General features: G+C 40.3%; 1 protein-coding gene across 1 annotated transcript in view; it reads left to right on the top strand.

The window, feature by feature from the left end:
• Positions 1-15,029, top strand: part of FHIP1A (FHF complex subunit HOOK interacting protein 1A) — a 270,219-nt gene that overhangs the window by 158,819 nt on the left and 96,371 nt on the right. The window contains exon 3 of the mRNA XM_082838676.1: positions 7,493-7,724. Within this exon, the coding sequence (XP_082694802.1) occupies positions 7,620-7,724 (105 nt within the window). The 5' untranslated portion in view covers positions 7,493-7,619. The remainder of the gene's footprint in view (positions 1-7,492; positions 7,725-15,029) is intronic.

The raw sequence follows: 15,029 nt of genomic DNA, 5'->3' as shown, positions 1-15,029 counted from the left end.
ATGAGATGGACCCATTTTTACTTCTCCTAAGTCACCTCTTGAAATGTGTAAATCTGGACACTGATAGTATATAACTGAGGCCCATGTAGCTGTTACTGAGGAGGGAGAGATTTCAAGATAAAATCTTCTTCCCCCTGAAAGTTTTCAGTGATTCTAGATTTGGCTTTTTATTTTTATCAATAGGACATCTTGATGATAAACTGATCATAGCAATGATATATATGTGAGTGGTTAACTACTTTAAACCAGTACGTTTTTACTATGAACTCCTAGAATCTTTTGTCTACTCTTCGATGAGAAAATATAGTCTTTTAAATTATGGTACAGCAGTGATACCATTTGTTAGATTATTATATTTACATGTGAGGAAGTCTTTCATTATTTTTATGTTCATAAAAAGTAAAGAAATGTGAAATTAGAACTTTGCGGTCTTAGGTTACCACATAAGTGCTAATATTATTCCACCTATAATTTCAAGATACCTGTATTGGCTATTTCAAGTACCAGTGATTTACTCCACTTCTGTCATGTCCGTAGTGCACGAAAGGCCCCCAAACTCCTTGTGGCCCATTTCATAGACTGGTGAAGAAAGGTGCTTTTTCCTAATTGGCATAGGACCATATTCTTTGAGCCTGTTGCTGACATTATAATAAATGCTAATCACTTTGTACCTCTGATGCCACACCTTGCAGTGTTTTGAGTTGGAGTGGAAGTATCTAACCAGCCATGAAATTTGTAAGGCACTGAAGCCTGCCCTGATTGTTACTCAAGATCATGGTTACTCACAGGCTAGAACAACCCCCAAGCTGCCGAAGTGGAACTTTCTGTATCACTGAAGTCACAAAAGCTCCATGGCTGTCTCTTCAGTAACACCTTTAGAATTTGAACTGGCTGTTAGTCTCTGTTTTGGGACTCTTCATGGTTTTCCAATGAATGCATCTTTAAAGAGGCTTTTAAACATTTTTGAAGGGAAGAAATTCCTTTACCCTTTTTAGAATTGGCTGAAAACTATAGCCACCTCTCTCCAGAAAAATATGCCCACAATTTGTGAGATTCATGGACATATATGGAATTTTATTGTTACTACACTCATTGCACTTAGTATGTCTTAAACCATGCATGGATGAAGGACATTTTCGAAAAGGAGATCTTTTCATGTTGCTATTCCAAAAGAGAATCATCACATCATCTTAATTACAGTGCAGGTTGCATATTTGAAATTTTTCACATAAAGGCACATTTGAAAGGCTGCTGGTAGGGAACTAATTCTGATTAATAGAGCTGCAAAGACAAGTATTAGACTAAACAGCATAACTTTCCAAAGGCACCAAGACATGTTGGTCAAAAACTTACATATTTTTTATCCAGGAACATTTCTTGAGAAGAGCTTCATTAGTATGAGAGAGTTCTTCTTAGAGAGAGATTCCAAGCATCTACCTCAAATCTCTGCTTTAAAATGCTACCCCACAGAATTTGTCAGATAAGTTTATCTCTGAATTTACCTTAGCTAAATTTTAGGGTTTCATGGCAGATATTGTAACTGAGTTGTCCCTTAATAGCTTTCATCAAGATAGTGATGTGATAGGACGGTGCATACTACCAAGACGATAGTGATTGATTGGGTTGTTGGGGAGACTTTGCCCAAGAGTGGTCCAGTTTTCACGTTTTGACAAATTACTCCATGTGTGTAAGAGACTTTCCTGTTCAGGCACCATTCACTTGCTACAATTTTCAAAAGCTGTAATTTTTACATTCCAAATCCTTGCCACTAGGGGTTTAGTTTCTTAAGCAGCCTTAAAAATTAAGTCCCATAACACATTTTAGGTATGTTTTGAATATTAATTTTAATTTTTCTTCTCCATTTATTCTGTTTACCAGTCACTTGCATGGCACTCGGGTATGACCTAGTTGGCTGGCAGCTTATTTTAGTGAAATTAAGATGTAAAACATGGTGAATTATTTCATGGCATTAATAACAGTTTTCTGCAGTCTGGTTACTATTTTGAGGCATGCATTTATCAAAGCCTGAAACCATTTGGAATGCACAGGTTGCAAGAATTTTCTTTGTGTACACCCTCTGTGTTAACTGGTGACCTACAACTTGAGGGAACAAAACAAGGTGTACTTTACTGAGATGATGGATAGTGAACAATGAATGAGCCAACAAGTTGAGGGAGTCTTAGGACAAGGTCCAGGAGAGTCGGGGCTATTAGATGCTGGCTTTATTTCCAACAGCCCAGCATTGCCATGTGATACGACAGCAAGAGAGAAAAGGAAACTGGGCCAGAGGATTAGAGAACAGGGAGGATATAGTCTTAATAGGATTTTATTAGGCTCTAAGTAGAGGTTGTCTGAGGTAGTCTGACCCAAAATGAATTCCCCCCACTGCTATTAGTTATAGTTGAGGGCACACGGTTCCCGCCTCTTCAGGTTTTCCCAATATTTGAAGAGTCTTCACCCTTAGATGGAATTTTACTTGATAAGCACATTTATTTACAGTAATAGACTCTTTATGTATTTAATAGCAGCCAATTCAGAGCCTTCCGAAGTGCATTCTAAAACAATGAGTTTTTCTACTGGCAGTTGCTCAGGAAAAAAACAAACCAAACACAAATTATATTTGAGATGGTTGATTTCTGTGCTTTAGGTTCCTTAAGTGAAATGTGCATTAATCATGAAAGAATACAGGTAGAATCCTGTTTACAACTAGAATTCTTTCAAAGATTTTTGTACCATGGCCATTATCCTCCTTTAATGATTATCTGATTACCCCTCCCCAATTAGTATAACAGTTGCTAAAGAGTATGTAAAATGATGACTTTTGAGCTGGGAGAGACCTAAGAAATAATCATTTAGTCCTAAGTACTCCCCCAAGCGAGGTTCCAAACCAAGAGTCTCCTGCTGGTTAGAGCTGGAGCTAGAGTCCTGGGCCCTGTCTCCCAGTCAAAGCTTACGTCCCTGAGTAGGGACCTAAGTTTTCTGACTTCCATGCTTGGAGAACTGAGCTCAAAACTCTTAGCCCTGGTGCTTTGTTCCCCACTTTAAATCTACCTATCCTCTCTGACTGTCTCCAGAAACCAACCAGAGGAATATCAGGAGGGAAGGAGAAGGAGAGGTAGGAAGGGAGCCTTTCCATCCAGTTCAAGATTTGGTGACTCACTATGAAAAGACTCGGCCGTGCTTCTCTTTTTTCTCTAGGCCTCTCCTAACTGTGCTCTTGACCTCGCCTTTCTCCTCCTCTTGCCCCATCAAAATCCCCCCCTTTTTTTTTTTCTTCGGTATCTTCAAATTCTCCATGTTCGTTGATTCCTTCTCATTAGACCTACAAAGATGATCACCTTTCCCTTAATAAAAATGTTCCCTTGGCTGTGTCTCTCTTAAGGTGGCCATCCACTTCTTTCCCTTCAGGATTTTTTTATAGTCTATTATTAGAGGATATTATATTTAAATATGTAAAAGAATTGAAGGATGGTATGAAATAATATATAATTAAATGCCAAAACGTATACATTATAAGTCTGGTCTGATAGTGAAAGAGCGCTATATTAAAATATAGTCATTGGTAGTTCAGGAAAATATGTGATTTTGACCCATTTATAGCTCTCCTAAGTATTGTAGTTTTTGAGAGGGTCTGAAATTAGATAAGATGTCTGTCTGGGAGGGAGGTAGAAGGAATTTTTACATTGGAAAGGGGTATGATCTAGATGACTAGAATCTAGGCTTTTATGATTATATGGTACATTTTATAATCCTGCGATATGGAAGCATATGCTTGTGCTTTTTTCATAGTCAAATAAAAGATATCATATACTTTCAAAAAAGGGCAAATAAAAATATAGGTAATTCTTATGTCAGTTATCTCTGTCTTCAACAATATTTAATAGAATTTTTCTCTCCTTATTGATGGAAAATATTTTTATATATAATATTAATGAGATATATAAATGTGACCACTCAGTAATGTCTTTGGAAATAACATAGTCGGTTCTGTCTTTGAAGTATAGAAACTGTGCTAATATCTCAGCATACGTTCATACGTACATACATAATACATACATGTATTTTGATAGCTCATCTCTTCCCCCCAAGACCAAAAACCTCAACAACCATACCACAATACCACATGCAACCACTGCGGGAAGAGTCCTTTGGGTATTTTTTGTTGGTGGTGGTTTGTTTGAAGAAAGGAAAAAAATCACTTGTTAGGGGCTAAACAATTTCTAGAGCTTTCTCTCAGGCATGAAATTCGAGTTGATGTGCATGTGTGTATTTATGGCAAGGACAGGCTGCATGTGTGCCAAGAGCAGCAAGCCTTACCCTAGCCATTCCCGACTTCAGATGCCTTAGGCTGAAGAGAGCAGAGGGCAAGAAGCGGTGACATCCAGCGATGCCACATGCCACAAGCACACGATCTAGCACCTGCAGCCTCTCCTACCTGCTCACGGCCTTTTGCTTAGTGTTGTCCTTCTGTTTTCTTCATTTGGGATTTTTAGCTGTTGTCTGAGAGTTAAGTAAAAGGCTTGGAATTGGAAAAAGGAAAGGCTGATAACAGGAAAATGCAGAAATATGTTGAAAGCCTTGGTGCTTGAGGAAATGGGTCCTTAAACATCGCTCATGACTATGGACCATCTCTTTCATTTTCACACTGCCCTGGGGACATGCCAGTGCTTTACCACTTTAACCTGGGAACGAGAGAGAGTGGCTTCTGGGTGCTGAGGTGGTGTTTTCTTTGACAGGGTCTCCTGCAATAGCTTTTCGCTTCCCAAACGTGGCTTGCTGGACTTGCCTCCCCCTCTGCTTTCTCTCCCAGGTTCTCTCGATGTTGTGGTTTCTACATTCATGGCATATTTAGATTTTTCAGGCATCTGCCTCAAGAGTATGATTGGATAAGCATCAACGGAGATGTACTTTTCTCAGAGAAGATACAGATTCCTTAAGGGGACTAGGGCTAGGGATTATAGCCAGGAGCGAGGAGAATACAGTTTCTAGAAAGAACACTGGACTAGGAGTCCAGAGACATTTCTGTCTCCATCAAAACTGACTTGTAAGTTTTTGGCCTCGGCTAAGAAATTTATCCTGTCTGTACTGCGGTCTCACTGTCTGAAAAGACTGCATGTGAAGTCCCTTTGAGAACTAATGTGAAGGATCTTAGAGAGCATCTGTCTATTTTTGATTTAGAGGCAATTGACATGATTTATGTTCCCTTCATACCTTCGAAGAAGAATCTGAGAATCCCAGAGCTGGAAGGCATCTCAGAGAGTCTTCTACTTTTTCAACCTCTGGGATAAACCCAAACACTCTGATTTTCTTCGTTATTATCATTACACCATCTGAATAAGAGACCTTGACATTTTCAAAGAAATATAGTGTTTAGGACAACAAGGAAGTTGAATCAGAACTTGTTTTATCTCTTATCACTTAAAACAGGGTTGCACAATGAGATACTGTCTAGAAGGGCTAGCCTGCGAACCAAAGTGAGGTCAAGAGAGTGGCGGGAGGATCACAGGGAGTATGTGTGTGTGTGTGTGTCTGTGTGTGTGTGTGTGTGTGTGTGTGTGTGTGTGTATCTGTGTGTGTGACTGGGAACACATACTCTGCGTGCATGGGCAGACCCTCCTGATTTTTAAAACACCAGTTCAGCACAGTGTAACGTGCGTCTCAGTGGCAAAGGGCCATGTTGGTAATGGACAATGTCTTATTGAAAACAACACATTTGGGCTTCCCTGGTGGCACAGTGGTTAAGAATCTGCCTGCCAATGCAGGGGACATGGGTTCGAGCCCTGGTTCAGAAATATCCCACATGCCGCAGAGCAACGAAGCCCATGTGCCACAACTACTGAGCCTGTGCTCTAGAGCCCGTGCTCCACAACGAGAGGAACCACCGCAATGAGAAGCCCATGCACCGCAAAGAAGAGTAGCCCCTGCTCGCCGCAACTAGAGAAAGCCTGTGTGTAGCAACAAAGACCCAACACAGCCATAAATAAATAAATAAATTTATTTAAAAAAAAAAGAAAACAACACATTTGTATTATTAAGAATTATATGTTGGGGAATTCACCAATTTACATAATAAAACATAGTCATGAAAGATACATGTAAACTGTTTCACTTACAATATCTATGCAGTCCTCATTCTAACAGGCTTCCCTCTTTCCACACACCTTAATCCCCCATCATTCTCCTTAAGAAATGTTTCTTTCCCCAAAATTATTAATTCTTACATGTTTTCTTTTCTTATGTACTAAAATTTATTATAAAGATCTTTTAATGTTGATTGGTAAGTCTTCTACGCCAACAGAAGTACTTGTTTTGAATATTCCTTTAACTATTTTCCAGTGTTTAATTCCTCTTCCCACAAAGAACTTGATCAATAAATCTAACCTGAATCATCACCTGAAGTCCCCTCTCTCACATTTTATTGTTTATAGAAGGAATAGTTGATCAGTGTTCTCCTTGTAATACCCTTCATGTTAGTTACTCAGTTGAAAATATAGCCTCTTTTTTTTTTTTTTTAATCTTTTGGTACTACAAGTCTGGAAATTTTATCATGGACTTTGTTTTCCAGTGCTCTGGTAATTATAATGTAATTACTTTTCTCTGAACTTTCTCTAGTCTGTACACGAAACAAATAACGTTTTGAACTGTCCCCAGTCCTTTTTTGGGCTGATGAATCTAAGAAAATAATACCAGTATCTTAGTGCTTTTGTCAGAGAGTTAGCACCACACAACTGGATCACATTGCCTGTATACTCTGTGACCTCAGTATCTTTTTTTCTCCCCACTGGCCCCGTTGGGTCAGGCTTTCTTCATATTTTGTCCACATAACTCATTTTTCATCGGTAAGTGCGCTGCTGCCTTGTCCTCACACCAAGTAAGCACTCTCTTGTTTCTGATGGATCATTTCTGTATGATTTGTCAAGGTTACTTGGAATTCTCTTATTTTTCAGGAAAGCTGGAAACCTTAACTTAGGTTGTAGCCACGAAATGACTGAGAATGCTTTCAATTCCATTATGACAGTCATTGATTAAAATAATTGGTATTATCGGACCCAGGAGTCTGGGTGCTGTGTTATAACTCCCCTAAGTTACATCAAGCCATTTATTTCAGTCACTATTAACGAACGATTTTCCTGTTTCTGGGTGTTTCTACACACCACTAACATTGCTATCATAGTTTATTGCTTCTGGAAACTAAATTTGAGTGATATAGAATAATAATCTAGGAGGTTGTGGTTGGTGATAGTGGACAGAATAAATCCAATAATTGTTTAATTTATTCATGTAGCTTTGGTAGCATCATTATTTTGTATATTTAGTAGCAAAGTGAGAGAAAACAGAAGAAAGGCTTCAGGTTGAGTATAAATGTCTATTTTGTTGATATTTTGCTCCGTGTTGGACTTTGAGAATGTCTGTGTTTTGATTTTAACTTAAGTCAGTGTCCTATTTAATATATGAATGTAATGGGATGCCTTTTTTGTTATTGTCATTACAGGTTCCGAAGGTGACAATGAAATGTGAAGAAGTTACATTTCTACTGTGATACTTGAAAGTTAGTGACTGCTTACCAAATTTTCATGAAAATTAAATATGACTTAGAAGCATTTGGTTTTTGAAGGCTTATGATGTCATCGGTTGCGACAGAAGGCAAACTCCGGCAGGCTGTGAGCTTGCAGGGAGTTGACCCAGAAACATGCATGATTGTATTTAAAAACCACTGGGCGCAGGTAATGTATGAGTTCCACCTTCTCTGCTGGTTAGGTAGCCCTAGAAGCCTCTATTGCACTGAACCAGGGTTCCCAACCTGTGTGACAGGTGGGCTTCCAGAAAAAATAGGGAGGAAACCCTTTCAGGTAGGAAGAAAAGCAAATTTCTCTGCTTGCATTCCTAGAATGGTTAAAAACCTTGGTTTTCATGAAAGCAATTAGGGGACATGCATGTTCCTCAGATATTTTTATAAGAGTAGCAGTTGGCCTTCAAGTGACTTGTCCTTCACTTTGCAAAACACTTGACCATGAGTACATCCTCTTTCTTTCCCTCCTCCCTGCTGATTTCCATTCAGTCCTTAAATGCTACCAATACTAAAATACAAATTTATTAAATATTTACCAAGTGTTGTGCCGAATACATCAAATACCTTACATTTAATCTTCTCCGCAAACCAGTAAGACAGTTGGTTTTAGCTTCCTCATTTTACAGATGAGGGAATGGAAAATTATAGAGGTTAAATAGCTTGCTTGAGATTATACGACTAGTGAGTTTCCAATCAAGTACTGAAACCTTGGTCCCATGACTCCGAGACCAGCGTATTTGACCTCTGTGCTCTAGCATTTTTCAGGCTGGTGGTCCCTATTCATTTAAAGAAAGAAGGTGCCTGGAAGTATCTGAATTCATTACAAAGCTGATTATAAAAGTGTTTTTGATTATTCATTTTGACTTCTCTGTGACTCTTCTCTGATCTGCTTGTATGGATAATTAAGGGTTGAATGGTCAGGAAACTTACCAGCTCACCCCTTTCCTCAGGGAGTTTACAAGTAGTAAAATAAATAAAATTGGCAGTTCTTTACTACTTGTACAGCATTACACTCCCCAGGTGAGCTGGTAAGTGGCTATTTATGTGACAGTTTTTTAATGACTACCCAGTTCCTTCCTGTGGCCGGAAACAGCCCATGAGCCTGTAAATCACAGCAATTATAAGGGGACACAGTTTAGATCAAAAACAAAATCAGTTCTGCTTCTGGGTCATTTACACTGTGTGGCTTCTTGTCAGTATCCAGTGTAAAGCTTCCAAGATTTTCTTATACATTTCCCCTTCTCTGACTTTTTACTGTTATAGTCTTCATGGGTTTGCTCTGGATATTAAGGGCACATCTGCTTTAGCAATGGGAAGAAAGTAATTCAGGAATTTTCCAGATAATTAGAGTAATTACCTTTTAGTGCTGACGCATACCACCCTCTGTTTAATGCAGAAAAATATTGAGTTGAGGGTAAGGATTACTTTGTCAGAGGGATTGGGGTTTAGTTTATTAAACACTTCCTTTCCTAAAGTGGGTACACTCTTGGTCTCATTATCGTTTCAGCCATTTCTTTTAACTTTGGCCAAGTTTCTTACCCCTTTAGTCTTAATTTTTCCTTTTAAATAAATCTGGAAAATGCCCTCAGTCTCTCTCTAGTTCCAAAGGCTCTTGAGGGCCTTACTGTTACCTTTATGAATAAAAATACTGGTTGAAGAAATTCATGTCGATGTCAACGTGATTACAGTCGTCCCTTGGTATCTGTGAGGGATGGGTTCCAGGACACCAGCAGATACCAGAATCTGTGGATGTTCAAGTCCCTTATATAAAATGATATTTCCATATAACCTACGCACATCTGCACATCCTCCAAATCATCTCTAGATTACTTATAATATCTAATGCAGTGTAAATACTATGTGAATAGTGTAAATACGATGTAAGTGCTATGTAAATAGTTGCCAGTGTGCAGCAAATTCAAGTTGTGCTCTTTGGAACTTTTTGAAATTTTTTTCCAAATATTTTCGATCCATGATTGGTTGAATCTGCAGGTGCAGAACCCGCGGATACGCAGGACCGACTGTATTGTTAAATGGAGATTTACTGAGCCCAAACTTCAACTACCTCACTGTGGGCGTCACAGGTGGGACGTAGAAATGTATAAGCCTTCCTCTGGGCTTTTAAGGAATGTATAAGCTAGTTTGGATGACAACGTGAGATACATTATTATAAAATGAATAATATTGATCACAGGAATTAAGTCAAGGGAAGGGACTATTACGGATGGAAATGGCCTGTGAAATCCAGGAAGTGAGATTTTGTTAGCTTGACTGTGGGAAGAGAAGGTTTTGATGACAGAAAGGAAAAGAACATTTTAGAGAAGGGGTGTTAGGAACAAATGCTCAGCTTTGCCTTTTTTGGATGGTTAGAAATAAAAAAGGTGAGGAAGTCAGGGCAAGGCAGAGCTGTGGGGCTAAGTTTGAGGTAAGGAATGAGACTTTCAGCTGATAGAAATAAGGGCTACTTATTGTTTTTGGAGTTTCATGCATTAGCGCTTTGCTGTGAGTTGTTCAGGCTGGGGGCGAATGAAGAGCAGTTGCAGAGGACTGGGAAATGAGCTACAATCTGACACAAACTTCTGTGACTAGTGTGACGTAGCCCCCGGGTTCCCCTGAGGCAACCCAAGAAAACTGTAAGGCTGGTAGGAAATGTGTAGACAGAACTGGGTGACAACATTCTGTTTACCAAAGTGTTCCATTAGCTGGCAAGTACCATGCTTTTTCAGATGTGAAGTTAGGGAAAATGAAGGCAACAAAAGTCAGTGGTGTCCAAAGTGCTTCTGTTTGTTAGGATACTTCAGTACAAATTCAGCATAATTAACATATATTCGGCAGGTTCTGTTCTACTGTTCACTAGGAGCTTCTACTTCAGACCTTGAGTGGTGGTCAAGCATACCCGCTTACCCACCTACACTTGGCAGTCTGTCAGGGACAGCTGGTTATACAGCCATCCATCATCTGAGGCACCATCTGAGGCAGTCCGAGATTCAGGGGGGGTCGCCAGGGGAGAGACCTTGAGTGGCCCAGTGGTGCACTTGAGTTTCCAAACTGGTCCCTGGGTCCAGTGCTCTCACGTTATCCTCAGAATAGTTCTATAGTGGACCTCCAGGAATAGTTAACATTGGAGAATCCAGGCTCTAGGAAGTAGCCTCTGGCTTGTACGTCCTCTTGTCTTCTGAGGTACCATCTTGTGCTGCAGTAGACAGAGCAGCGAACCTAAAACCCAGATTCTGTCTGGGGCATTCCTGTAGTCGGACATTTCAGTGGCATCTGGCCACCTACAGGCCAGGATGGCAGATAGGGCTCTTTATGTTGTGGCCTCTTTCACTCCTTGTCTCTCATTTAGTCTCCAGAAATGCAAAATTACTTGGAGTTCCTAGCCATCCCCTCTCCTGGCAGCGCACCTCGTGCTGTTTCATGCCTCTCTGCCTTAGGCACTTCCTCTTCTTTCTGCCTAGAACATCCCTCCGCCTGGTTAATGCAACTTTAGAAGAGCTAGGAAACTTGGAAAACATATACTAATATTAAAACATTTGCTATAAATTGCTACCAGTAAGAACCTTAGACTTGCATTTAGTGATCAGTGATCTTCAGAGGAGGGGGTCGGGGAGAGAAAGAGAATGTTTAATTTTTTATTTATTTATTTTTTTTCGGTACGCGGGCCTCTCACTGTTGTGGCCTCTCCTGTTGCAGAGCACAGGCTCTGGACGCGCAGGCTCAGCAGCCATGGCTCACGGGCCCAGCCGCTCCGCGGCATGTGGGATCTTCCCGGACCGGGGCACGAACCCGTGTCCCCTGCATCGGCAGGCGGACTCTCAACCACTGCGCCACCAGGGAAGCCCTGAGAATGTTTAATTTTTATAGTAGTCTATAAGAACGGTTTATAGTCTAGTAGACTGTTGTTTTTATCTCTTGCCTTTGCTTCTTCTGAATGGAAGAGAGAGCAAGAAGTAAGAAGCATTGGTCCATCAGATAACAAACTGCCCAAGTATATTGCCATGTGAACTAACCCGCCACCACACACACACTAGGTATTCTTTTGTTGTTGTTGCTTTTTGTTTGTTTGTTTGTTTTCGCTGTGTTGGGTCTTCATTGCTGCGCGTGGGCTTTCACTGCTGCGTTGTGGTGAGCGGGGGCTACTCTTCATTGCGGTGTGCAGGCTTCTCATTGCGGTGGCTTCTCTTGTTGTGGAGCACGGGCTCTAGGCGCACGGGCTTCAGTAGCTGCAGCACACTCGGTAGTTGTGACACACGGGCTCTAGAGCACAGGCTCAGTTGTGGCGCATAGGCTTAGTTGCTCCGCGGCATGTGGGATCCTCCTGGACCAGGGACCAAACCCGTGTCCCCTGAATTGGCAGGTGGATTCTTAACCACTGTGCCACCAGGGAAGTCCCACACTAGGTATCCTTAATGGCACATTTTTACTTTGTGAAACTTCATGGCCCTTGCTCTATTCATTCTCTATCCTCTCCTTTCACATACCGAATCAGTATTAGTTATGTACTAAATGGTGTCTGCTCTTAAAGCCAGGAGAACAGAGGTGAAAAAAAATCAATTGGAAATGCACATTTCTGTGTGCTTGTTAATGGCGCAAAGCTTCTCCTTACCACCCTCAGCCTCCAAATACAAGCTATTATACAATTTTTTGAGCTAAGAACATTTCAGAGTTCAGATAGAATAATGGTGATGGATAAAGAAAAGCTAGTGGATTTAGTAGCCTTTTTCTTCTTGGAAGGGGACGGGGATGAGAAAAAACTGAATCATCTGGATTAAGTAAGTCAAATGTCCTCCTACAATAATAAAAAATAGACAATATGTCCTATGTATGGTAACCTGTTAGAGGTCCAAGTAGCCTGACTCCATTAAAAAAGCAAAGGGCACTTATACATGGCTTTGAGATCTGCATTCCAGTCTGTTCCCTGTGACACTCATTCCCTCACTCTCTTCATCTTCACTCTTTTGGTCTGTGCCTTGTCATGGACTAAATGACAGAGAGAAATTACATGAAGTCTTTGAGAGATGAAAAGTTAGAAAATATTACGGAACTCTGATTAACCTTCTCAGTATCTTAGTAAAGTGATGTTTGTTAACATTTAAAAAATGTGTGTCTCTCTTCTCAGCTTTTCAAGTAGCTCTAAACTTCACAGTAGAAAGTAAAGCAGAACAAAAGCTATGCTTCCTTAGAGGGCCAGGGCATGGAGTTGTGCCTCTATCATACTCTAAAGTGGTTGAATATGAGAAGTCAGAAGCTCTCCCACTGCAGGCTCGGTGATAAGTCTGTTTTCACTGTGGTTGGAATTACAGGGTTCTCTGAAATATTACTACATATATCATTACTCTTCAGTCCCTCCCCTGATACTGAAATTAAAAAAAAATTTATATATACCTAACTTCAGGGTTAGGTTACTATGTTATTTTATTGATTGATGCTCCTACCATGTTTCTGTGTTAGAGTAATTACTAGACTACTTTGGTCCCAAGGAAGTATGGCATGTATAGTTTCTGCTTTATCAGGTTTAATTCCAGATGTAGACACATCTCTGTAGTTCAGGATTGGAGCTGACATTAACCAAGTTCTGCAAGTACACATATATTATTAGGCCGTTATCTTAATATGAGAAGAAATGACTCCGTAAAGGTCTCCCATGGGAATAGGTGTATAGGAAATAACCCTAAATCGAAAGACACAGCTGCTAAGTAATAAACAGGAACTGGATGGAAATGTACTTTTGTTGTAGTTAATTTGGTACATTAAGTGGAATTTGGCTTGATCACTAAATCCTGTCCTTCTTCTGTGTGATGGAAAATGTTGCTTAGGAACTTGGTTTTTTCCACAATGCCACTTTAAATTAGCATTCCAAAGGATTTGGAAGTATGGGTTGTACTCACGTGACTTCCTTGAAGTAACTAGGCTCTAACCAAAGTAGCATAAACGGTCATCTACTGATATATGCATGTGTATAAGAAATAGAACGATAGTCAGATGGAGTCAAAGCTCCATCAGAGAAACACTTGTGTTTATCATGAAGAAGAATAATTTGTTAGCTTGAGGTGTGATTATGTGATTTATGTATATCTTTCATTCTGAAAGCATTTGAACTTCCTATTTAGAATTTGTGAATATTTGAAATTCAGGCCCATTATCACTGAGTGGTGGGGGGCCATCGTTGGAGCTAAGGATAGCAGTAGCTGATATTCCTTAATGAAAGAAATATGCTATTTGTTCATCTTATTGATCTCCAATGATCCTCATATTTATAGGTCAAATGACTTTGAAGTTAGGTTAAAATTTAGCTGTATTGGTCAGATGATAATTTGTATACCATTGTTCACACTATTGATTTTTTGTGTATTTTTTTCTTTTTCTTTTTTCTTTATTTTTTTTGTGTTTTTTTCTTTTTAGAGTCACAATATGTGATCTAGGCTCATGATCCATATATATATATATATATATATATACATACACACACACCAGCTTATATATGTTAAAGTTTGTAGATCAACAAATGCCTAGCTATGATTGGTAAACCATTTACAGTGCTGTATCTGATCTCAGCTGGCTTACATACTTAATGAGCGACTTAATGAGCGTGGGGTTTATCGGGGGTTGATCAGTTTGTTAAATGCTATTTAGCCTAACGAAGGAAATTGTTTAGTAAAGGAAATATTTGCAAACTGTATTTTCCTACTTGTATCTCTCCAGCCACCATAATTGTGTTTTTTCCCCTTAACTGAATCCCTGAGCCTGAGAGTATATAGCTGAGAAGCAGCCAGAGCTGGGGAATCGGAGGGAAGGTTTAGAGTGTAAGATAGAGGGTAATCAGAGGAGTGGGCCAGGCCTGGGGAAGCAGCGTGAGATCATGGATCCATAGTAGATCCCAGCAAGCAGAAATCAGGGGCCCAGGAATATTGGACTTCGGTGGGAGCGATGTGAGACGAGGACCCAAGGGAAAGAATAAGGAAAAATCGAGGTCACATCAGGAATCAGCTTACAGAAACTGAAAGAACGATGACACCACCTGGGCAGCTAACTTGGGACATCATAACAGAAGATCTTTGGCACTTTAATGCCAGTTGTGCTCTAGCCAAGAAGTTTCCTAGGCATTCCCTGTCAAGATGGGAACCAGGCCCAGGGTGTGGGCCCGGAGAGCCCACTTGTAAAAGCAGGTCATGGGTGTGCCTGCCTGGAAGGGAGAGGGAGGTGGCCTGGGAGGGTCCTGACACCTAAGGAGGGAGGTTAAGGACAAGTGGCAACACAGGCATAATCAGCACTTTGCTGAGCGTTGTGTTTTCCATGACTCACAGGCCCTGGTTGTAACACACCCATCTTCTAGGCAGGAAAACCTCCAGGCCAGGGATGGGAATGAGTAAAGGGCTGTGTTCCAAATGATCAACAAACCTTCTATCTTGGTGGGTTATTACAGCTCTGTTTTCATGTTTCTCTGCCCATGAACCCGGAA

Source organism: Leucopleurus acutus (assembly GCF_964270905.1).
Source record: "Leucopleurus acutus genome assembly, chromosome: 4".
NCBI lineage: Eukaryota > Metazoa > Chordata > Mammalia > Artiodactyla > Delphinidae > Leucopleurus > Leucopleurus acutus.
The sequence above is the reverse complement of the archived record's forward strand: the minus strand, read 5'-3'. Positions and strand labels throughout refer to the sequence as shown.